Here is a 24,502-nt window from a genome sequence, read left to right on the forward strand (position 1 = left end):
TGGGGGAAGTAGGCAGAGGGTTTGGCAAATTCTTAGTTCGGGATAATGTGGGTTTTTACCGGTTTAATTTAGAACCTACTCTTATATCCCGTTTGTTTGGGTATTTGGGTACTCGTATAACCTGTACACATCAATCTCTTTTATATTGAACAGTATATGCTAACATCACTCGGATATTAAAGTCGAAAAACTAAACTTAAAACACGTTTTTTTCTAGTATCATACACCCTGAAAAGGCCCCCAAATTTGCTAGACAAAAGATTTAATTCAAATTAAGTATAACTGTGTCATAACACACAAGTAGTTGTCCTTTGTTGTTTACATACAAAGAGTACTTCTTCAGTCACATCACATATGCATTTCAGGTCTGTGATATACGAAAGTGGAGGTGCAGGATCCCACGCCAAGTCATTGTGGAGACTTGAGCTGGTCAACATCAAGTGGTCGGGAGCACACGTAGGATGGGGACGCCCCTTTCGCTTACGTCACATCACCTCGGGTGCGCTAATTGTTAACAGCTGATCCTACCACCTTTTAAGTGTTTATTGTTTGTGTGCTGAAATGTATTGAAAGTTTTATTGCCGCGATTTATCAGACTTAGGGAAATTGATGACACATTTATGATCATAACCTTGAATTTATTTATTTCGAATGGTACATCAGTCATTTTATAGGGCAGTAAACGAATGCGATTCTTTTTTTAACTTCTAATGTTATATTTTTAACTTCAAATGATGCCAGTTGAATCATTGGCATGACATTTTTAGACTGACTTTTCTAACTATTTTATTAATTTGACAATGGCCATTCTAAAACCACATAATGATGCTTTGAAGATATGTATCAAGTATAATGGCGCTGCTGCAAGTTTTACCGTCCAAACAAAAGCATTTCATACAATAGTGGCACGTAAAAAGCTTGTAGATCTATTATATTTTTGCTAAAGACCAAATCGAGGTTTCAATATATTTTATCGCCTGGTAGAATTTGCCGCGTAAGGTAAACGCTGATAAAATAACATGCGATGTACGTGTCGAGCTATCAACGCGTTGTCTTCTGTTCATTGGTGGTTTATCGATTTCTATTCCCACAGGTTTATACCTTTGTATGATGGAGGATAGGAGCTTGAGTTTAATGAATGGAGATTCGGCAAATTACAGTATGTCGACCTTCTGCTGGCAACCATCAAAGGTAATCAAAATTCAGACGCCATTTGGGGGATTAAAGAAAAAAATATTTTTTTTGCATTTTTTTAATCCCTGTATTTGAAGAAACAAAAATATCAGTAGATATGTAAACTACCAATAAATACTAATGTAAAATATAATCGTAAATTAGCAATACTGCTTTTAAATTAGCAATTGGTCAGATAATAAAAAAAAGAAATCAATGCGAGTAAAGTATGATATTTTTACCATTTTTATGTTAGTTTTGAAATGTTGTTACGAGGGACTGTATTGGCTCGGCATGACCTGGTTAAAGTCAGACAAGTACATTCGTCGATACCTTGCAAACCCATTGTCTTAAGCTAACCTAATTGAAGTCAAAGCAATGGCAATTCCCCAGGGATGTTCCGGTTTAAAATACGATTCATAGTGAGACGGAACGAGATTGGATTGGGTTAAAATGTACATATAGTGATCTCGTTGAACGGGTTTCAACTGATGTGTTTGTAGTTAAGTTCTGTAGACTTTTATGTTGATTTTATAATTTAGCATTTAGTGCCTTTCTTGGCGGGTCCCAAAGTACAGGCCCGAAATCCAGGACCGTTTATTACATTAGATCAGAATGTCAGATTTTGCCGAGGTTAAGTTACGGCACAAATGTGTGTAAAGTCAGGTCCGAATCAAACTCAAACCGTAACCTGGCCCGACTTACAACGCTGGTTTTGGTCATATACTGATTGTAAGGTCGTGCTTGTAGATGAAGACACACTTTGCCCAAACAAGTCATTTGAACGAATTTTAATTTCTGTTCAAATATTTTCCGTAAATACAAAAAATGATTTTATCCGATTTTGTTACCGATTTTGGGCGCCAGAAGACGTTTTTATTTTGCTTTATAGGACAAACTTGAACCCGTAAGTGATCAAGAGATTGAGGGAATGGGCACAGCTGAAATCAAGTACGGCGATTCCGTCTGCTTTCTACAACACAATGACACCGGAATGTGGATCACCTATCAGGTTTGCTCAGTCACCGACGCAGTGACCTAGCAAGAACATACATTTGGAAGGGGTCTCAAATTGGGCTAAATGTTGTGACTCTATACAAATTCGTTTAAAAAACTGGTTATGGGACTAAAAATGTGCCTTTTCAAACATGCCCCTTTGCCTGCCTGGGTTACGCCAATGCATCGATTTTTAATACACTGGCAATGTATCAGCATAAAATTAGGCTTGTGTAACATATCAACAATATTGCAAATCACAGAAGCTTTGTGGCTAGCGTCTTGCTGACGAGCAGTTGACCCCTGTTTAATACTGTGTTTGTTTTTAGGCATCTGAGTCAAAGCCCGGTCGATCTGGATGCAAAGAAAGAAAAGTAAGTATGACGCTTTATGTACTAAATCTAAAATCTCAAGCCCCTCAATAGCCTGCATCTCTATGTTAACTAAATACGGACATTTTTTCGAACAGGCAATACCACATCCTGAAGGTCACATGGACGATGGTTTGACCTTGTCCCGATCTCGAGCTGGTGAATCTCGCACCGCTACAGTCATCCGACGAACTGGTCACATATTTACCAGTTTTGTATCGTAAGTATGATTCAAGTGGTCAATGTATGCAGAATTGCTAAAACTTGTCGCTTTTGGTCGGTTAAGACAGAATGAAAAGGATTTTTTTAGAGAATGACTGACTGATATCAATACGTATCATGTTTTTAGCATAAAGAATATTTTTCTAGACGTGGTTGTGGATCTTTGAGATCCAAATTTTTGGTAATGAAGGTGGATGTAACTTGGGTAGCCTTCATAAATATTAATATCATATAACTTCCATAAAAAGTTTAAACATTGCATTTATGGATCTTTACTCTAGTTGGTAATGTCTGCAAGCACATAGCTACATTGTAAATTGGCTAAATTCAAAACGACTTTGTTTAAAACAGGAAGCATATTAAAAAGTCCGTCTCGTAGGCAATGTCATATATGTTTCGTCACAAGCAAAATACAAAGCCTACAGCTTTATAAAAAAATACATATGTTTTTATGCAGAGCTCTTGAGTCTCACCACACAAAAAAGTTCACCAGACCAACTCAACCCAACCTAGATGAAGTCGGGCAGTGTGTTGAGGATCTGATCGACTACTTTCAGGAGATCGAGCAAAACGTCACTGGTGATGACGACACCACTGACGAACACGAGGATCGACAACACCGAGCTCAGCAGCTTATAAACAGGTTTCATTATTGTCTAAAATACTTTGTAGTATCAGCTAAAAATACAAGCCAATATCAGTGTATAAAACATTAAAGCGTTTCTACAAATATTGTTTGCATCGTCAGGCGAAACAAGAGCAACAGAAGGGATGTAACGTAAAATAGACATCTTTAACTCCGTGTCACCCCGCTTCTTTCTATGTTCTGCAGTAGTTTGTTAATTTACCTGACGGTGACAACACTAATTGTCTAAACATTCTGATGTTTTGTACGCAGATATTGGCTTGTCTATTTTTTTAGAATATTCAACTTTGTAGTCCCGTTGGTTAGTCTTACATGAATAGGCACACTATGCACTTTAAATTTTGGTAATTTTTCCAAGTTTATTTGATGGAGTTTAGCGATTTCTTTGCTTAGCCAAATACATTAGAGCGTTTTGTCAGTTTGTATTTTTGAATTTCTTCTTAATCTAATTTGTAGTATTAGAATAAACTTGATTTAAAATCTTTGTCGTGTATTAGATATTCAAAATTGAATGTATCTGTTAAACATATTTTAAGTCCAAGTTTAGTAACCCTCTATCCAACTATAAACGTACCTTCTAGTTAATTTTTTTTCTATTACTTTTCTATTACCTTAATAATTTATTACAGACAAGACCTATTTCAAGAGGAAGGTGCCATCGCTCTCACTCTCCAATGCATTGACAAGCTGGGTGCTTACGGAGATGCCTTAAGTTTTGCTTCTGAGTTTGGTAACGAGGCGGGTTCTGCTTACGAGGAAATGCTTAACTCCATGTACGTGCTCCTTGCTGCCACCGTGCGAGGGAACAGGTCAAATTGCGCCAAATTCGCAAAACACTTGGAGTGGTTGGTGACACAGTTAGATGGGCAACAGGCTACCACAGGTCCGTTTTTGTGCCTTTATGTTACTTTCTTAAGTGTGTCTCTTTCCAGTTGTGCACAAACCTTTTAGATTTTAGAGGCAAAAAATTACTGAACATTTAATCCATTGAGTTATATCTAAACGTCGGATGAGTTGATACAATTGCCGGTAGAGCAAATAGAAAAGTTTATGAAGTATGCTTGGCAACAACATTATTCATTTATCCTATTTTAGTTTATCAAAGTTTTGGCCCTGTTGTCATTTGGGAAAATATTTTATGGTATGTTCTATAGGAATACTGGAGGTGCTGAATGCTGTGTTGACAAATTGCCAGGAAGCCTTAAACCTTATGAAGCCAGAACACATTCGTTCAATTGTGTCCCTGCTTGAGAAGCAAGGAAGAAACTCAACGGTAAGAAACAGAAACATATTCTAATTAGACTTGCTACGTTTATCTAAAACAGCGATTCCCAACCTGTGGGTCGCGACCTCAAATGGGGTTGCCAGACACTTTGCCTGGGGTCGGCCAAGCAAGGCATGGTTCCCAACTTGTTTTAGGCCATGTACCACTTGACCCAATAAAATAAACTCAAAATCCACTTTGTTGTTGAGAAAAATACAGTCAATGTTAATTTAGAGCAGGGGCGGGCAACTTCTCCAGTCGGCGGGCCTGATATGGGAAAATGAAGTACTTGGCGGGCCGGATTCCTGAATCGATACATTAATCGCGTTTTTATCCAGTGATTTAAAATGGATTTTTGACCACCTAAACCAGGGGTGGGAAACTTTCCTAAACCAAATACAATCAAGTACGTCACAATTACAATACAGTCCAAACAATCTAACTGATATAACATAAATTTATTCACCGCAGCAAATTTAATTCATACACCACCGACTTAGATACTGCTGAAGCACTAACTAGGCTACACGTGTGAAAACAAAGGAAACCGTGAAAGCAGGCCAAACACAAGGTTGGCAGTTATGTCGTAACAATGGACGTGTGGTGCAATGGTAACAACGGTGGGAAAGTTTGTTGCTATTGGGGAGCGTTACTGTCCGTTGCAACTATAATTTGACGTAGGAAGCAAGTAGTGGGGGATTGCGGCAGACTGTGGCCGCGGGCCACATTATCATGTAAGACCAGAAACTGTCTGCGGGCCGCTCAAAATCAATTCGCGGGCCGTATGTTGCCCGCCCCTGATTTAGAGCCTACTAATTTTATCCTTGGGGCCACCGCTAATTGGCAAATGTTGTCAAGGGGTCACGGCACCAGAAAGGTTGGGAACCTCTGATCTAAAACAAAAGTGTTCATTTTACCGTTGCCAGGTGCTTGTTTGTATAGCCTATGATATTTAAAAGCAATGTAGGGGATTTACTTGTGAAAATATTCTCTTGTTTTTGTAGGTATTGGAGGTGTTGTGCTCCTTATGTGTGTGCAATGGTGTCGCAGTTCGCCCAAACCAGAATCTTATTTGCGAAACATTGCTTCCAAGCCGGGATATTTTGCTCCAAACCGCTCTCGTGGATTACATAACCAAGTAAGATCAAATACACAACCGTGGTATTCATGCTGGATATACTTTTTTGTTTAAATGTATTGTAAGCTCTTCTCTTCCTTTGGCAAATCATATAACGGTAAAAATATGACAAAATGAATTAAACAAATAACAATTTTATGCTTTTAATTTTATGTGTGCACAAACTAAACGTAACGCTTTTTGACATATATAGCCATGTATAATTTAATACATACATTAAATGCAAAAGGTTTTTGTATACAGTTATATTTGTATTGTTCGAAGCCGTAAATAGTCAAACATTTCAAGTAAACTAACATTTGCCTTTCACACAACAGCGTTCAGCCTAACATCTACATAGGAGTGAGCGAATCGTGTGCGCAATACAAAAAGTGGTATTACGAGTTGCTGGTAGAGAGAGTGGATAGCGACAACTTCTCACGACCACCTCATCTGAGGGTCGGGTGGGCCAACTCGACCGGGTATTCCCCTTACCCTGTGGGAGGGGATTATTTCGGCGAGAGTGGGGTTGGTGACGACACTTACTCTTTCGGCTATGACGGACTCAGTCTTTGGACAAGTAAGTTGTAACTATAGTTATTACGCCCGAGAACAGCGGTTCTCAAACTAGGGTCCACGGTCCCTTAGGATCCGTTAAGCAATTTCGCGGGGACCGCTAAGTGTTTGAATTTCATTCTACGAACTTATTTGATGTCAGATCGTGCTACAGAATAAGTGTGAATTGAAGTGTAACGAAATATGGACAATCTCTATTGCTAAACAGTGCCCTTTATTCCAGCACAAGTAGTTAACATTTGTTTTGCTAAAATTTACATTTGGCAATGGTCCGCGAAATAATGTCACAGTGACCGTTTTTTTAAATGTCGAAGAACCACTGCATTCGAAATAGTTCTGACATGCGTAAAGCTGAATTCCAAGTTTCTCGGAGCCGAAAATTATTAAAAAAATGAGCTAAAAGTGTGCAGATAGTGTATACCCTATTTTTCTGTACCTGTGAGCAAACAGTTGATCACTCTACTTAACTGCGATTATGCCCCGACTGCAAGCTAAGATCGCCCAATTTAATAGAAATTACTTGACATTTATGAAATGTATTGTTTGAACTGATGGAACAAGACGTTAACGTGCCTTTGAATACCTTTTGCTTCGTCTTTGGTGGTCGATCTTGATAAAAACTTTCTATTTTATCATTTTATTAAACAGGAATCTTTTCTAAAACTACCTTTGTCCCTTGACAGGTCACCGACGTTGTCCAGTTGGCTCAAACAGTCGCCACATATTGTCACCCAACGATATAGTGAGCTGTTGTATGGATCTTAGCGGACCAAGTATCTCGTTCCGTATAAATGGACAGCCCGTACAGGGAATGTTCGAGAATTTTAACCTTACCGGCCTTTTCTTTCCTGTTGTCAGCTTCTCCGCGGGCGTCAGGTAAGCGATAATGTCCAAAACTAAAACTTTTATGTATAAAAGTAAGCGACAATCTCCACCTTCAGCCAGCCTTACTGGCAGCTCCACCAATGTGCTCGCTACATGTTTGGAGAGGCGGAGGGGGACAGCGCAGAGTAATCAAACGCAAGATAAAGTCGCACACTCACGAATGAATAAAACTTTTATACCTAAATATCTCCTCTTTAGAGTTCGTTTTTTGTTTGGTGGTCCCCACGGGGAATTTCGCTTTTTACCCCCGGTTGGTTACGCCCCCGCTTACGAGGCCTTGCTGCCCGGTCGTCGGTTAACCCTATCCCCCTGCAAGTCGTACGGTCAACTGGCCAGGGGTCACCTTCTTGGTCCAGGAGCTTCGTGGGAACATACTGTGTTTGTGCCAGACGCTGTCAACACCCAAAATGTAAGTTTGGTTGCAAGCTGTTTTATGTGAATTAAGTCACGCCACATATACACAATACACGGCTAAATATTCTGAGCAAAAAAAAAACAAGCTAGTATTTGAGTGTAAAACAAGTTACGCCACGAGTGTTGGTTTATGTAACCCGATGACAAGACGAAGTAAACGTTGTAATGTTTCGCACTGCAGTATTAACTTGTGTTTCTTGTATGGGATATTTAAAACATTGAATTGTGTACCCATGGTTGCAAACAAATATAACTTTGCCGCTTCTTGCGTGAATGACCTTATTTGGATGACACTATTAGCCTTGTAGTCGTCTAATTAAGCTTGTTTTCACTAATGTGTAATGCATTCCCACCTAAGCAAATATAATGTATTCCCACTTAAGCAAATATCGGCAGCCTACACCAGAATAAAAATATTATTTTTGTTGTTTTTTTGTCAGGTGATTTTGTCACACAATTTGCAAGCTGTAGTACCGAAACTGGCTGAGGGAATTCACGAATTATGGGCCATGACCCGAATACAAGGAGGATGGGCATATGGGACGGTCAGTGTTAACACAACGAATTTTTTTGTTATTTGAGGTTGTTTGAAGCTCATGTTGGTCGGTTACATAAGGGCATGACCACACAATTCTTAAATTGGTTATGTTCGTAACGACATTAGGGAGCTCGAAATTAGGTTACGAACACTAATGGTTGATGAAGCAACCCATTGAACCTATCAAACTATTGAGAAGACGCCGGGAGCCTTCGAAGGTCGTACCATAAAAAGCACACATGTGTTCGCTGACTGCCATAGAGAATAAAACGAACTTTAAATACACTCAAGCATAATACCGGTGTACCTTTCAACTAAAACAAAATTACAAATAATCAATTGGCAATCATCCTACACCGGGCCTGTTGAGGGCGTTATAACGAATCAAGTCGTGCTTTCAAGCATTACCACATGTGACAACGCTTGGATAGAAATATATGCCGTGATCGCTGGTCTGCATGGACGCTTTAGGGCTGATCCCAGTTATGAATGTGCTAGTTTTTAATTTTTACGTTTACCTTTAATGCAGGTTCGCGATGAAGTCAAGAAGCAGAACCCTTGTCTTGTGGAGTTTGCACGACTACCTGAACAGGAACGTAACTTTAACTTAACGATGTCCTTCGAGACTCTGCGAACCATCATTGCACTCGGCTACCACGTTGGAATCGCTGACGAAGACGCTGAGTACAAACTGAAAAGACTCAAACTTCCTCGAAAGTAAGAAACTCAGTACATCGCAGTGAGATGCTGTTGGGTCTTAAGCAGTGGTTCTCAAACTTTTTTATTGTCGGGGCCAAATGGTATTTTTTTAAGTGTGTAGAGAGCCGCAAAAAAACGAAACTTTGAGAAAATCACTAAAGATCATTACTTTGAAAGCTAAAATAGCAATGTTTGGTGGTTTTCTGAGGTCTGGTGCGAGCCGCAAAATAAGTAGTTGGGAGCCGCATGCGGCCCCGAAAACCGAGTTTGAGAACCACTGGTCTTAAGGCTTGATTTAACAGGGATAATAAACGACTGTATAAACTCTGTTGTAGATGGCGACAAAATACAGAGGGTTGTAGTTAGTGATATAAGTTGGATTGGCTTAACTCAGGTGTTCGGTAATATTTTTCTCTTTAATTTAAGTCATTGGTTAAAAGCGTTGCGACTAGATTCAAGTCTGACAGAAAGATATACTATATACAATTAGCCTCTGTTGTGTGATATTCGGGTTAATACATACAAATTTGTGCAAAATGTGTGCATTGAGACCCATTGCAGTGATATTCGCGGCTCGCGGTGACTTTCGATTTTAAAGAAAGTGTAAAATCATGCTAATTGTATTTGACCCATTAGTAATAAAGGTTGCACACTCCTTTATTAAAGGAAAAAAAAAACTTGAATTATCTGGCGCTTACTTGAAATTGAGTTACCACCACGATAGCCCTTGTTTAACAATAGTCTTATAAGGAACTGCTGTGACGGTTTAAAGCAGTGGTTCTCAATCTTATATGGATCGCGTACCACCTGACAACTTTTTCTATCGTTGTGTTATACCACCAAAATCCTGTGTGAATACATAGACCAAGAGCCCATTTTCTCAACCCGGATAGCATATTTAGCAATTCAAAAGAATGTCCAAAATACGAGTTTCGTTTAAACCAGGGCTGATCAGTTTTATCAGTTAAGTTGCAATTTTAAATCGGATTTTTTAGGTATTAGGCTTAAAAATTAGGTATTAGGCTTAAATTCGGTGAATTAGGTATACCACAGAAAGCTACTCGCTTACCACCTGAAAAGTTCCGGCGTATACCACTAGTGGTACGCGTACCAAAGTTTGAGAACCACCGGTTTAAAGTAACGCAAGACAATAACAAATGATCTACAGGTTCCAAATCAAGTTACAATGTTTATGATTCACTCAGTTATATGATGGCAAGCGGTTACAAGCCAGCACCTATCGACTTATCGCACGTTCGGCTCACACATCAAATGGAAGAGCTGGTGGAGAAATTAGCGAACAATGCACATAACGTGTGGGCAAGAGAGAGGGTCAAGCAGGGATGGACTTATGGAGTTCATCTGGTAAGTGATTTGTTGTAAAATACACGGTTTGGTTTAAAAAACATGAAAATATTAACACACACAGGAAGTACTTTTTGCCACATTGATTTTATTATCCTGTCCTTTGGCCTAGCCGAGTTCTCAAACGGCCGTACATTTGTAACGGTTCTGAGATTTCCCATGTATATAGATATTTGCACCAAATTGTAAATATTCGATCATAATACAAACATCTATTGAGAAAACCTAACTGGAGTAAAAATCTTTGACTGTATTTTTTGTATCTAGGACGTTGGCAAAAAACGCAATCCCCGTTTAGTTCCATTTTCTTTACTCGACGATCTTGCAAAGCAGAGCAACAGGTTTGTTTGATAATTTTGTTGCGACTGCAAATTTAAGTAGTATTCATGGCGACATATTTGCATTGCACTATAGGAATTCCATTCGGGAGCTTGTTCGCACACTGATTGGACATGGGTATATGATCGAACCTCCTGATGACCGACTGAAGAAACTCGATCGAGGTGAACATTACGTTTTGCTGAGTGTAAACCTCGTGTAAATCTACGGCAATACTAAAAAAGCCGGCATGCTATACAGATTTTACAGAAAAGCGATTGTTTCGCTTAAAAAGATTTTATTGTTTGGAAAAGTTTTTTTTTTAAGTTGCAAGAAAAGATTTAAACTGTTGTATACATATAATTCGAATCTACTGCAAGCTACAGATTGCATAGCCATAACGCATTACTGGTCGGCTATTCCACTGTAAAAACCCAAGCATTTTTATTTTAAGGTGCGAAGAACCAAGTGCAATACAACCGTATGCGAATCTACAGAGCTGAGAGAACACATGCAGTCAGTACCAACAAGTGGTACTTCGAATTTACGGTAATAACTAGCAAGCCTTTGTTTTCTGTGCTCTGTTTTATACTGTCAACACGTTAGGGCAATTAGCTCAAATTGTTAATAGTATCTGGATCTTGTACGGTTTATACTGAATATCGTATGTTTTTATACCAGGTTGAATCACAAGGTGACGTGCGAGTGGGCTGGGCACGACCTGACTGTTCTGCTTGGGTCGATTTGGGAACAGATCAACGTGCTTACGTGTTCGACGGTGTCAACGTAAGTCAAAATTCGCAAGAATCCGGTTAATCACATAACTAGTTCGCTAAGCTTTTTTATGTAATTAGGGTTATGCAATTATCTGGATTTGTCTGTATTAGGTTCCTAACGTTTAGCTCTAAGTCAAGAATAAATAATCTCCATGAAAGCAGTTTTGCAGTATAGTGTTGCACAGACATGACCTTAAAGACAAAATATTAAAGTTTCAAAACATTTGTGGGGAAGTTCAATGTTGCCAGAGTTAAATCGTTTCGTTTGTATATTGGGAAGCAGTGTTTTGTAAACCAGGCAAGTTCACAAGCAGCAGCTAACATGACAAATGTGACAGGCTCTGAAATGGCACAACGGATCTGAAAACTTCGGACAACGCTGGAACATCGGTGACGTGATTGGATGCTTGTTGGACCTCAATGAACGAACTATTTGTGAGTTTCATGCTTTGTTAAGCTGAATGCAAAAGCTTTATTTTTGCCTCTCTAAAGTATTAAAATATGGAGTCTTATAACAAACACGCTTTCTGTTAACATAAAAGCTGTAACCCTCCAACAGAGTGGTTTAATAACGGGAAAGTTTTGTGCAATTTGTAACCGAGTATAAACATGGACATGATGCCTTGTTTGTGGTATTTGCAGCGTTTACTTTGAATGGAGAGATCTTGATCGACAGATCAGGTCAAGAGTTCGCATTTTCAAATCTTCCACCAGGAATATTTCTAGTGCCAGCGGCAAGCCTTAACACTGGTCAGAGTGCGCTGGTTAATCTTGGTCAGGTAAAAAAAGCTGTTTATTGTTTGTAAATTTTATGAGTGTCATTGAGGTCGGATTAGGGAGAAAGTCTTCCCTTTGATGCACAACAAAGGAGTTTATGTTTTAATGTTGAATTGTCCTAAAGTACGCTTACTCGTCTAAGACTTAGGGCGAAACCTGTTTCCTAATTACTTTGATCTTTTTAATTGTGTAATACAATCTTATGAGCACATATTGACACTAAAAATTGGCTATTTGAATAAGGATGTGACGACCCTCAAATACTTCACCACGATGGGACTTCAGGAAGGATACAAACCTTTTGCCGAGTAAGTTATATCTAGTTACGCAATAGTTATCAACTGTTTGGTTAAAGGATTGTGGGCAACTAGCTTGTGTAAATCATTCAAAAACCTAATGTGAGTGGTTGAAAAGGGAAATAGTTTTAGCCGCAAGTTTAAAATACTTCAAAGCTCAGTTTAAAACGAAGAGTCCGGTGTTTTGTACTGTAACGTTAAGTGTTGCTAACAATCCTTATGTGATCTCAGAGGTATGAAGTCGCAAGTGGCGATTTGGTTCACCAAGAACCTTCCTTGTTTCGTCACAGTGGATGAAACCAACCGTGACATGGAAGTGATTCGAATTCCGGCCAGGTGATTTGTTACGTATTGTAGTATCATGTCATCATAGTACGTTGTAGGCATACTGAAAGCGTTATACTTAATTAGGCATTCCCATTTGGTAAGGTATACTAGAAAAATCTATAACTTATATAGCTTGCAATAGGATTGCTGGTCTGCATAGCCGCTTTAGGGTTGATCCCAGTAAAAAAAATATATGTGTCCATCTGAGTATCATCTTAATTTTTCGACAAAACTCAAATGTAGCGGCTTTTAGCAGAAATTTAAGGTAAAGGTAAAAGTCCTGACGGTCGTGGTCACGTGAGCAGACAGTCGATTTGATTGGTTGGCTTATTTCTTGTTTTAAAAGTGGATGTCGAATAGAAACAGGAACGTCATTTGCATTTTATTTGTAAGTTATACGTGTCTTCAATTCTATTTCAGCAATCACAAACCACCGAGATTGAAGGTGTTGAATCGGCGGGCTGGTAATTCGAGCAACCTCGCTCAGCCCGCTGAATGGATTTACACACGTCTTAATATGCCGGTTAAAATGGACGAGGCCTTTACGAAAAAGTAAGTGCATTGCATTTTAAAGATATAAAAACACTGTGAGAAAAAAATACATAACTTTTTTGTCGATCTTCTAATTTTGAATAACTAGTTTGAAGCGGATATGTTACCTGCTGTTGTTCTAATTGCATGGGTACTAAACATTATTATTATTTTGTGACACTTTTCTATTGTGTTGGACTTTCTTCTTATTTCTCTTATACTTGTGATGTGTCCTTGTTTTCATTTTCTTCTTTTTCTCTTTTGCACCGCTTGCTTTCGCAGTTCGGGCCGGCTCATCAATATGTTCACAGAGAATGAGTCTATGATGGACGATGGTGAGTAGTCGCACGGATGAATCGGTGTCGTCTTAAATATAGGCCATTTATATCATACACTCTGAATACATTTTTTTATGAAATAAGCTATTGCTGCCAGGCATAATGTATGACCAAGTATTGCTCATCCAGCAGTTTTATTGTAAACGTCGAAACGTCGATTGTTTACAATAAAACTGCTGGATGAGCAATACTTGGTCATACATTTTTTTATGTTCCTGCCTTTTCACATTTACGCCACCTTAACTGTTTTAAAATTCTGTAAAAAAGATACATGGGGTGTATTTGTTTGTAAATATAAGCAACTCACCTTAAATTTAAAGAAAAAAATTAGGCTGGTTGCTTTTTACCAACACTTCCTTACTTAGTGCAGAGAACTGATTTTTGGAACACATTTAGGAAAAGGTTTTTAGATAATTTATCTGTGGCTTATCATTATGCAGCCAACGTCCCTGAAATATTCTTTTACTTTGTTTTAGATATCGACGGTGATTTCGAGGTTTTGCGGAAGACTGCACGAGGTGGTTTGACTCCTTCTCACGAAACAAAGCAAGAGAGACCTCATCAGCACCACCATCATCATTTAGGCGCTTCTACTTTGCCAATACCAGGTGAGATTTTAGGTCTGATGACTTTGGCTTGAAGTTGGGAAATCAATATTGGATTCATTTATTTTTTAATTTCAAAATCGGTAAGACTTCAGGTATAAGGAACAAACAATTATGCGATGGCTGAGGTGCAGCGTTGTATGTACGTGATGTCACAATAGCCCTAAAACCTATTTTGTTTGTAAGATGCTTTTTTACAGCTGTGTTCTATTTGCAATATCTGGCCCCTTTTTGGTTGCTTGTAACACCAATAACATTTCAAAAACTAAAACCTGCCAAAAAAGGCTACGGCTAGACATACATTTAAGCGTCCGAAGATAGCGTTATAAAATTCGAACCAAATATGGTTCGATTTTTCAGGTTTTTTTTTACTTAAAATTGTTTGCAGGTCTAAAGGCTCCCAAGTTTCACTTCCGCTCTAAGTCTTCAGCTTCAGCAGCGCAAACAGCGAACAACACACCAGCTAAATCCCGTTTGACTGAGGAAGTTTTGCCTGATCAATATACGGATGTTTTATACAAGAACGACATTGACCAGGTGACTAAAAAGTTTTTGAAAGAATATGTTGTTGCAAAAAGCCAGAACAAAAAATAGCATTATAGTTTAAAGTAGGTTTGCAGTCTAATTCAACAAAGCTCTTTTTTCCCAGCTTCTCCACTCCACCCAGTACTCTTTTACCGTGAGAGTTTTCCCCGACCAGGAACCCGGAAGTGTATACGTAGGCTGGGTGACGTCAGACTTCCATTGGAACATGGACAAGTTTCGTCACGAAAATATTCCGTCAGTTACGTTAACATTGGGTGATGAGAAAGGCAAAGTCAGCGAAAGGTAAATAACAAAAGTCTAAGTTTTTGTGCAATTTAAACTCCTGTGAGTTTGAAGATAGTAATTGGATTCGTATTTTCATGGTTTAGAAAGGGTTTTAAACATCTGACAACAATTGTAGGATAAGGAATCGATAAAATGGGTTTAACCTTCAGGTTAAACATTTTCTTTTTGGTCAGTTTCTTTATTTCCTTAGGTTTCCTTTTGGCTTTCGCGTTAGTAAAAAGTTACCACATTTTATTGATTTTTTTGCCTTAAATTGGACTCTAACTTCTAGCGGTTTTGCATAACCTTACAACTTGCTTTGCCACTTACTTTAAATTGTTGCATTTCGCTTTCAATGTTCCTTTTTTTATCGACCTCTTCAGCATCAAGCGATCTAACTGTTATGTAATCTGGTGTGGCGACCTTCACCAACACGTCGCAAACGGCCAATCAAACAACGGCTTACTGGTCACGTGCATGGTTGACATAGCAACAGGTTTATTGACATTCAGTGTCAATGGAAAGGACCTACGTGTGTTTTATCAGGTAAGGAGAAGTTTTTATGTTGTTGGTGATTATTAAAAGGGGATTTGAATCCAGGGGAAACTTTTGTTTCAAATGTTGATTTGTTTTGATTTTCAGGTTGAACCCGGTGTTATGTTGTATCCCGCGGTATTTGCACTTCCATCTGCTCAATCTGTCTTCCAGTACGAGCTGGGAAGATCAAAGGTACGTCCACACATAACAATTATATACTTTGTAATTATAACTTCTTTTCTCTGCATAGAACTGCATGCCACTGTCAGCTGCTGTATTCGAGTGTGAACGCAAAAACGTCATTCCCCAATGCCCGCCGCGATTGGTCGTCCAGTCCTTGGCTCGTGTCACGTGGACTCGCATGCCGACACGCTTGATTAACGCCGAGTGTCGCCGGGAGCTGGAGAGATCGAAGGGATGGACTGCTGAGCTGAGAACGACTGATGCAAACTACGATGCTTGTAAGTGTAAAGTGATAAAACTACTGATGTAAGCGGTTTTCTGCCAAGAGAGACTGGTGTTCTAAAGCTCGTGGGTGCGAAAATATATTATAGAAGTTATGAAAACCCACTGGCTAATTGCACTCGTTTAGTACGCGTTTTAAAATTCCATTGTATAAAAACATTTTTGGGCGTTTGGGTTTCAACTTCCAAACATTTAGCTTAAAATGTTTTTTCGCATCTCTCAACTAAAAAACTGATGTGATCATGAATTGACTTCTTACAAATGTGTTTGTCCATAACTCTGCAAAACTGTCATTAGTATAATTGTCTGTTCTTGATTTTTTAGACAACATGGCCGTCCTGCACATCCCTGAGGAAAACCGATGCGTGGATTTGCTCGAGTTGAGTGAAAACAACGCCTTACTCGACTTCCACGAGCACACACTCAAACTCTACTGTGCCTTGTGTGCTCTTGGGAACAGCCGAGTAGCCCATGTATTGAGCAGGTAGGTCTTTAAGAGATTTTAAAACCAACTTAAATTTAAGAAAAACGTATTTTTTGCAAACCCTTATCCCAGTGTTTTTCTTTAAAGAAGATATTTGATAAATTGTAATGAAAATAACAAAAATAGAAAATTGGTCGCCAAAAAACAATGAGAAAACGCGCTTTGGAGAAAATAAGTGCCTTGAGCGTTTCATTTTTGGTTTCAGGCAAGTTTGGTTTTCGAAGTATGATATTTTTGTACATTGCAATTGTTATATATTTTTCAGCTATGTTGACCAGAGACAGATGATGTACATCGTCAAAAATTCAACACTGGTTGGTTCCATGAGAGCAGCGTTTCACGATTTGCTCATTGAGATGCATCTTGCTCCTCACGCTAATGCAAGGTAAGCCTCTAATACGTACTGTAAAAATGTTGATATACTTTTGAGGCGCAGTTTAATCACACTTTACATGCTAGACATATACATGGTCGTTGTATTTAATTCTGGGTTGTAAAGTTCATGTTTTCTTTCACCAAGCAAAATAGACTCAATGCAACCACCAACATTTTTTGTCCCTTTAAACATTAAAAAAACAAGTTTATAACTAAACTTTTTCTCCATTTTTTTCCATCGTAGACGGAACACTCAAAACGAGTACATCTTTCCACTGAACGACTCAACGCGATCTGTGGGTTTATTCGAGGGACCAGACAAATACACACCAGGTTTGCCAGGGGTTGGCGTCGGTTCTTCACTAAGACCTCGTATGCATTGGTCGACCACCGACTTTGTTACCAGGTAAGCATTGATTAGTGACTTGTACATTGGACATCGGGTTGCCTATAAGGTTCACTGGACTGTGTTGATTTAAAAACCAAGAGTAGAGAAAGCTTGTACATAATGAATACATTATATTACTGCTGTTAAAAAAATCGCTGTTGTCATCATCACTGCAATTTATTTACTGTATACAGACTAATTCTGATAATTTTTTGATCCGGCTAATGGATGGGGATCGTAAAGCCCAACCGCAGTCATTTGTTCGTCCTGTAAATCGTTAATGGCATAAAGAACTCGGCAAATTCGTTACGCGATTAGCCGGATTCGCCTGTACAAGTTTTTAGCAAAGCGTATGTTTAGGTGTTTGTTGTAAGGTTACAGTGGTATAATGTTGTCGCTGAAAAAGTTGGATTTTTGAAGTTGATGTGAGTTATTAACGTGCCTAAACGATTACTGCAGCTTGGAGGAAGCTTACAGTCGCCCCGTCGACGTTCCTGAGTTCCCATTGGACGCTCTTCGCCATCACGTGATCAACCAGCTGGAGGACGCCGTGACGTCACTGCACCTGAATTACAAGGAAGTGACGGGATTAGCTCAGCAGCATTTGTTTGTGTCAGTCGAATTTAACTTACTTGTGTGTTTTTAAATAACCGGCAAACAATACGTGTCTTTACTGATTAGGACAAAAGAGTGGACCAAGAATAATAATTTTACCTGTTATTGTTAAAAACGCATTTAAAAGTAACACTCGTGAAAGTAATTGGAAAAGCGTTGCAAACGCATTGATGTGCGCCGTGGATGTAGATTTTTTGCAATGAATAAAACCCAATTTTGGTAAACTGATGATCAATGGTAAACGTTTTTATTTTCATTTACAGACCACTGCTACGGCTGACGGTCACCCTTCTTACCATGGGAGTGCTCGAAGACAACGACATCAAGCGGATGTTGGTGATGCTTGACCCCGAATGTTTTGGGAATCTTGTTACTGGAATTCATGACATTGAAGGTACCTTAGTGTTATACAAAATGACGCTCGACACGTTACATAAGTTGTTAAAACTTGTATTCCCTTGTCATTCAACTGTCGCAACAAAAAGTTTAAAGCAAACAAACTTTTGCAATTTTAGGCAACTTAAAAATGTGACTTGATATGTCATGTATTAAAACTTGTTTTTAGCGATGTACTCTTGGCTTAGTTTTTGTCTTAACATATTAAACAGACAAAACATACATAATTGTCTTAACAGGTAAAAACATATATAATTTTTAAACATATAAAAGTACAATATTTGTGTGATCTTCCTTCCAGACTTAAAGGCATCTGTCGGTTGTGGCTTGCTTCGAATGAGTTTGGTCGAACCAGTCAAGTTGGAAGCTTGTCGTTTGCTTCATTACCTCAATGACTTGCAGTTGCGACATCGAGTTGAAGCTCTTGTGTCATTTTCTACACTCATTGTTTCCAAACTTCAACAAGTAAGTCCCCACAAATGACGAGAATTTGTATTTTTTTTTCGGTAAAACTTTTTACCGTTCTACGTACTCCGGCTTTTTTTGTGCCAACAGGCCGAAAATGATTTATAATGACTTTAATAAATAAGTTACGACACTGTAAACACCATTATACAATATGTGCAAAATAACAAACAAACACCAAAAATAGTTGGTGATTACTCATTACTTACACCAAAAAAGACAACTCAGCCAGCCTTGTTTGCTCTGTTTTGATAATAAAGCATAAACTGTCATATACTATTGTTTTGCAGGACCAACGCAGCAGATACCAATCTGTCATGGAAGCATTAAACATGTCAGCAGCGATGACCGCTAAAATGACCAAGGAATTTCGATCACCACCGAATGACCAGATGGCTCTGCTGCTAAGGTAATTTAACATGTAAAACGAAATTTGGCAAATTCAATCAGCAATGACGATATACCTGACGATATAAGAACGCCATAGTATACACCAAACCGGTAAAGGCGTTGTACCGAATCGAGTCGGTCTCCCAGACATTCCCACAAGCAAGTCATTGGATTCAAAAAACTAGCCTGTGGTGGGATTCGAACCCGCGACTTCGAACCCGCGACAGGAGCCTACACAGGACTGGCGCTCTACCAACTGAGCAAACATAAATGTTTATCAGAGCATGTTTTAGAGTTCGTGACATTTGAATGAGACAAAAAATAAGCCAAGCCAAAGACAAAATGAAACATGTAGATTAATTTCGTATTTAGTCACCCACCTTTTGTCTAGAAAAACAAATTTGTTTAATACAATCAAGATAAGTGCTCAAATTTTATATCCTCCGACTTTGGTGTCAAGAAACTTTAAACAAAAAATAGAGTTTGTCAATTTAACGGCACTTTTGTGTCAACAGTTTCAAGTCGGAGGACAGCGAAGGAGAATGTCCCCTGCCTGACGAGATTCGCGACATCGTGTGGAATTTTCACATGGACATGTTATGTCATTGTGGTGAATATGCGGATGGAGAGACAGAAGAAGTGAAAGAGGTCTGGACGTTTTTCGAACAAAATAAGATATAATTTGCCTTCATGTCTTTCAGCAATTTGTATGTGCCTAAGTTTTGCACAAATATAACATACCCATATTACAGATTTTACTACAGTGGCCCTACAAAAAAATATGTTTTCAACGTGCAGTGTAAACGGTATTCCAATGACTTTTTATATTGCTGTATTACCACTAGTGCAGTACAACGACGTTTAAAAAACTTCTACTGAAATATCGTAAATTAATATCACCCATGCATTCTTCCTTACACTGCTTTTTGAAACACATCAAAAACTGATTATAATTTGCTAACAGGAATCGTATGGTAACCGACTTAAATCGCTTCTCTCGCGAGTTCTACGTCGCAAGACTTCAGCCTCTGCAGGCGAGAATGGCTTGTACAAAGAGAATACTGTAATCACGACATCGCCTTCGTTCTTTCGGGATTTGACCACGCAAACAATGGTGACCTGGGCCCAGGAAAAGACCATCAACGACCCAAAACTGGTCCGCGAAATTTTCTCGCTGTTGTATCGACAGTTTGACGGAATCGGAGAAGTAAGTCTTAGTTGGTCTCTTGATTCGCTTTGATTTATGGAGTATGTCGTGATCGCTGGTCTGCGTAGACTAGACGCTTCAGGACTGATCGCAGTATGAATGTATTCGTCTAAGGGTTGTGCTGTTTGCTTTAACATTTTTTCGACTCTTTTTGTTTTGTCATTATCGTGTGCCGATAAACCTTCAATATTAATCCTAAATGCAAATTGACTGTCCGGGACTAACCATGTTTCATGTTACTAATCTAATCTTTCAGTTTTAGAAGGCAATATAAATATATACGATTGCTGCTGTTGTATTTTTTCTTTTTTGTAGAGCATTAAACATCTCTAGTTCGTAATGTGACAAAATACATTTTATAACACAAATTATAGGGCGGTTGGGGCATTTGATCTGTCCTGACTAATTTTCGACAATCAATAACAACACGTTTGCTTTCTACAGTTAAATCGTGCGCTAAAGAAAGCTTACTGCATCAGTGCAATATCTGAGCAAGACACAATGGGTTTACTCGATGCCCTATCTCGTCTTCGATCTTTGCTCTCAGTGAAACTTGGACGTGAAGAAGAAGCTCTCATTATCAAAGAACTCAAGTACGAGCTCATATACCTTGGTTGGTGACATAGAGTTAATGCGTTAATTATATTTTTTCTTTGTAGTAAGATAATGAACAACAAGGTGTTCTATCAACATCCCAACTTAATGAGAGTTCTCTGTATGCACGAGACTGTTATGGAAGTTATGGTCAGTGTGCTGGGTGAAGGAGATGACGATGACAACGGTAAGCTTAAGATTTGTAAGCAGGTCTAAAGTCCCGAACCTAAGAGTACACAAGCCCGAAACTCTGACTAAACCCGTTTTTAAAAGAACAAAGCCTGATTCTAGCCCAGATATTCGTGAAAATGTGGCAAAAATTACGTCGAGTGTGAATTCAGGCCCGAATTGAGTTTGTTCTATTAAACTTAAGCCCGAACCCGAAACGGGCCCAAACAATTTTGGTAGGCTTATGCAAACTTGCAGCAAAAAGCGATTCTCTGGCTAGAGATTACACCAGAGTTGAAATATCTTACATATTTACTTTTACATTCACACCACAGTTCCCAACCAAATTTTAAACTTTTGTCGCTTTTGCCATCTAACTACTTCTAAAGTTCTGTTTTTCCTTTATGTGGGAATGTATAAAACTTATAATTAAAAAGGAACATTGTTTCAGGTGCAAAAGGTTTAACTGCTAATGCCAGGGTATAACCTGGCTTTTAAAAACATGACACATACGAAACAGAAAAACAAAACAAAGTTAAAATTTATAGCAAGACCTCACGATTAATCCCCCGAAAATCCTATTGCATAACTATAAGGCGTATACGCCACACCCACAAATTGTTTTGGTGTTTATATTTATGCTTAATAGGTCAAGAGGTTCGCTTCCCACGTATGGTGGCAGCATGTTGTCGATTCTTGTGTTACTTCTGCCGAATTAGTCGCATGAATCAAGGGGCGATGTTCGACAAAATTGATTTTCTTCTCGAGCACGGCTCTGTCGGTCTGGGTAAGTTTGGTTATGATAGCTTTTTGCTTCAAAGAACTTGCTTGTTTCCTGGACACGTATTTTTGACGACTTTTTTACGTCTCAGCCTCTCCATCGATGCGAGGTTCCACACCATTAGATGTCGCTGCTGCATCAGTAATGGACAACAACGAACTCGCTCTGGCATTGCGCGAATCTGACCTTGAAACGGTGGGTAATGCATCTTACTGGGCCAATGTCAAAATCTCTGTCATTTACGTTTTGTGCTGATTTAAGTCATACATTGCTATACGATTCAAAGCATGTTCGAAAGCAGATTTTTTTCCGAGTTGTGAGCAGACTTCTAACGGCACATAACTCTTCAATCACGCTACATTTGAATAAAATCAGATAATGTTTTGCCGAAATCAATGATCGTATTGTGTCACCATGGAAAATAAAGTGCTATGATTTCCAAATAATCGAAACACCATAATCTGTTGTATTTTTCTGACTCTTGCCTTTTGGTACAAGCAATTCCAAGTTGATATCTTTATTTACAGCTTGTGGAAAACCTTGCGAATTGTGGATTACAAAGTTCCAACATTCTGTTGAGAAAAGGTTACCCTGATCTTGGGTGGAACCCGGTTGAAGGAGAAAGATATTTGGATTTTCTTAAACACGCAGTCTTCGTAAACGGTCAGTGTGGTCAAAATTTACTTTTGATTCATATTAATAATAACCCCAATTCGTCAACGGTTGGTCGATTGGTCGTAATATGCAATTAACCGAAATATTTTCTATACCATTTTGGGCGACAGTTTAAAATTGAATTTTCAATTAAACATGATTTGCAATTAACCGAAAAAGTCTGTCCACCTTGCATATTGTAGGTGTATATTGCTGGATTTAAGGCCTATGTTTGATCGGTAAATAAGTTATTTTGACCTCTTAAAGATACTGCATGGACATTGCGTATTTTTGGTCCTGGCAAATTTTCTGCACGATTACAATTTAAGCTTTTACTTGATTCTTGCAACATTCTCAGGTGAAAGTGTTGAAGAAAACGCGAACTTGGTTGTTCGTCAGCTTATACGACGTCCCGAGTGTTTCAGTCCCAGTCTCCGAGGCGAGGGTGGCCAGGGTTTGCTCTCAGCGGTGTCCGAAGCTTTACAGATTTGTCGTGACCCACTTCGTGATTGCCCCGATCCAGCGTTCATGCATCACCAGTGAGTTTTGTCCTTAGCGAATAAAGCACTTAACGTTTGAGAAACTTCTTTCAATGCTTTACGACTGAACATGTTGTTTGGCGTATTGCGATAGTTGGTGTAAGTGACGTAGGAATGTATTTTTTGTAGCTTTATTTTACGTCATATCCAAGTTTTCACAAATCATGCGATTCAAAACGTTGAAAGCATATTTTACTAAAACATGCTTGTCAAATGGTGATTTAGGAATTGTTTTTTCATCACAGCTTTTAGATTTTTACCGACGTCGTTCCGTGAGTTTCTGATTTCATACATTCATTTCAAAACCATTAAAGTCTACAAAAGAACAACCTGAAACAACAAAAATAATACCATTTTGTTACTGGTCAAATATTAACCTAATCATTCACGATTTATTGTATTGTATTATATTATTATAGTGATCCAGCTCATGTCCTAAAGAAAACTTTCACATTTACTTTACAGGTACATGGTGGATGATGATGAGGAAGAAGAGGAGATTCACATGGGATTCTCTATCTTAGCTTTTTACTCAGCTCTAATTGATTTGCTGGGAAGATGTGCTCCCGAACAAAATCTTATTGAACAGGTTAGCTTGGCTTATCAAAATAATTTTGTTGAAATGTCTAAATAATAATAAAACATAAATCTGCTTTATGCAACTTTAATGGCGATTTTGTAGTGAAGTTGGCATTTAATATATTCTGATAGTATTTTTCACACGATTCGAAACACACTTGCGAAATATTAGGCAACTTAAACGTGTTGTTTTCAGGGTAAAAGCGAGGCAATTCGCATCCGAGGCATTCTGAGGAGTTTGGTTTCTCTGGAAGATTTGATCGGTGTCATCAGCTTGCCCTTTGACCTTCCGCGTCTGGAACGAGGTCGCTTTCAATTTCTCGTTGGGGTTATGCTTAAAATTGTGATAATAAATGTTGTTTGGTTTTAATGCAATCGTTTAAAGAAGATTTAACTATAGTTGTTTGAAAAAAAAACGCAAAAAGCAAAGTCTATATTTGCACAAACGCCATCCTTTAGCATTCAAAATTGAATTCAGCCCCGAAGCAAAAAGTGAAACTCCGCTTACGAACTGCGTTTTTTCTGATGGTTTTAATGTTCACTTAATATTTAATAACTTATCACATTTTCACACCTTTTGATCATTTTTCTACAGATGGTTCCAGTCACATTCGACAGCCCGACCTTTCCGCTTGCTTTGTCCCCGATCACAAATCAGCGATGATACTTTTCCTGCAGCGGGTTTACGGCATCGACAACCCGCAGTTGTTGATTCGAATTCTTGAAGTCGGTCTACTACCTGATATGAAAGCGGCTGCGCAACTAGACACGGTAAACTTTTTACTACTAGTTTTATATTTAGTGACATTCAATGTCTTGTA

General features: G+C 38.7%; 1 protein-coding gene across 4 annotated transcripts in view; it reads left to right on the forward strand.

Moving 5' to 3' along the window:
* The window catches only part of LOC145235900 (ryanodine receptor 2-like), a 57,494-nt gene that overhangs the window by 5,456 nt on the left and 27,536 nt on the right, over nt 1-24,502 (forward strand). For all 4 annotated transcript variants that reach the window (XM_080099629.1, XM_080099619.1, XM_080099637.1 and 1 more), the window contains 49 exons: nt 366-499; nt 1,094-1,191; nt 2,066-2,185; nt 2,499-2,543; nt 2,639-2,760; nt 3,220-3,405; nt 4,038-4,291; nt 4,563-4,681; nt 5,677-5,810; nt 6,128-6,369; nt 7,049-7,241; nt 7,449-7,659; nt 8,105-8,209; nt 8,732-8,919; nt 10,107-10,266; nt 10,534-10,607; nt 10,681-10,769; nt 11,039-11,133; nt 11,266-11,370; nt 11,699-11,795; nt 12,003-12,139; nt 12,381-12,445; nt 12,665-12,769; nt 13,181-13,312; nt 13,574-13,626; nt 14,106-14,237; nt 14,623-14,771; nt 14,884-15,062; nt 15,428-15,590; nt 15,687-15,773; nt 15,832-16,042; nt 16,371-16,530; nt 16,796-16,915; nt 17,150-17,311; nt 17,753-17,905; nt 18,172-18,302; nt 18,606-18,769; nt 19,060-19,178; nt 19,675-19,807; nt 20,124-20,366; nt 20,811-20,959; nt 21,026-21,147; nt 21,778-21,915; nt 22,001-22,104; nt 22,437-22,572; nt 22,922-23,102; nt 23,568-23,691; nt 23,878-23,986; nt 24,277-24,452. In XM_080099629.1, coding sequence (XP_079955755.1) covers nt 366-499; nt 1,094-1,191; nt 2,066-2,185; nt 2,499-2,543; nt 2,639-2,760; nt 3,220-3,405; nt 4,038-4,291; nt 4,563-4,681; nt 5,677-5,810; nt 6,128-6,369; nt 7,049-7,241; nt 7,449-7,659; nt 8,105-8,209; nt 8,732-8,919; nt 10,107-10,266; nt 10,534-10,607; nt 10,681-10,769; nt 11,039-11,133; nt 11,266-11,370; nt 11,699-11,795; nt 12,003-12,139; nt 12,381-12,445; nt 12,665-12,769; nt 13,181-13,312; nt 13,574-13,626; nt 14,106-14,237; nt 14,623-14,771; nt 14,884-15,062; nt 15,428-15,590; nt 15,687-15,773; nt 15,832-16,042; nt 16,371-16,530; nt 16,796-16,915; nt 17,150-17,311; nt 17,753-17,905; nt 18,172-18,302; nt 18,606-18,769; nt 19,060-19,178; nt 19,675-19,807; nt 20,124-20,366; nt 20,811-20,959; nt 21,026-21,147; nt 21,778-21,915; nt 22,001-22,104; nt 22,437-22,572; nt 22,922-23,102; nt 23,568-23,691; nt 23,878-23,986; nt 24,277-24,452 — 6,808 coding nt within the window. The remainder of the gene's footprint in view (nt 1-365; nt 500-1,093; nt 1,192-2,065; nt 2,186-2,498; nt 2,544-2,638; nt 2,761-3,219; nt 3,406-4,037; nt 4,292-4,562; nt 4,682-5,676; nt 5,811-6,127; nt 6,370-7,048; nt 7,242-7,448; nt 7,660-8,104; nt 8,210-8,731; nt 8,920-10,106; nt 10,267-10,533; nt 10,608-10,680; nt 10,770-11,038; nt 11,134-11,265; nt 11,371-11,698; nt 11,796-12,002; nt 12,140-12,380; nt 12,446-12,664; nt 12,770-13,180; nt 13,313-13,573; nt 13,627-14,105; nt 14,238-14,622; nt 14,772-14,883; nt 15,063-15,427; nt 15,591-15,686; nt 15,774-15,831; nt 16,043-16,370; nt 16,531-16,795; nt 16,916-17,149; nt 17,312-17,752; nt 17,906-18,171; nt 18,303-18,605; nt 18,770-19,059; nt 19,179-19,674; nt 19,808-20,123; nt 20,367-20,810; nt 20,960-21,025; nt 21,148-21,777; nt 21,916-22,000; nt 22,105-22,436; nt 22,573-22,921; nt 23,103-23,567; nt 23,692-23,877; nt 23,987-24,276; nt 24,453-24,502) is intronic.

This window comes from Phallusia mammillata, chromosome 1, assembly GCF_965637545.1.
Source record: "Phallusia mammillata chromosome 1, kaPhaMamm4.hap1.1, whole genome shotgun sequence".
In the NCBI taxonomy this organism is placed as follows: Eukaryota; Metazoa; Chordata; class Ascidiacea; order Phlebobranchia; family Ascidiidae; genus Phallusia; species Phallusia mammillata.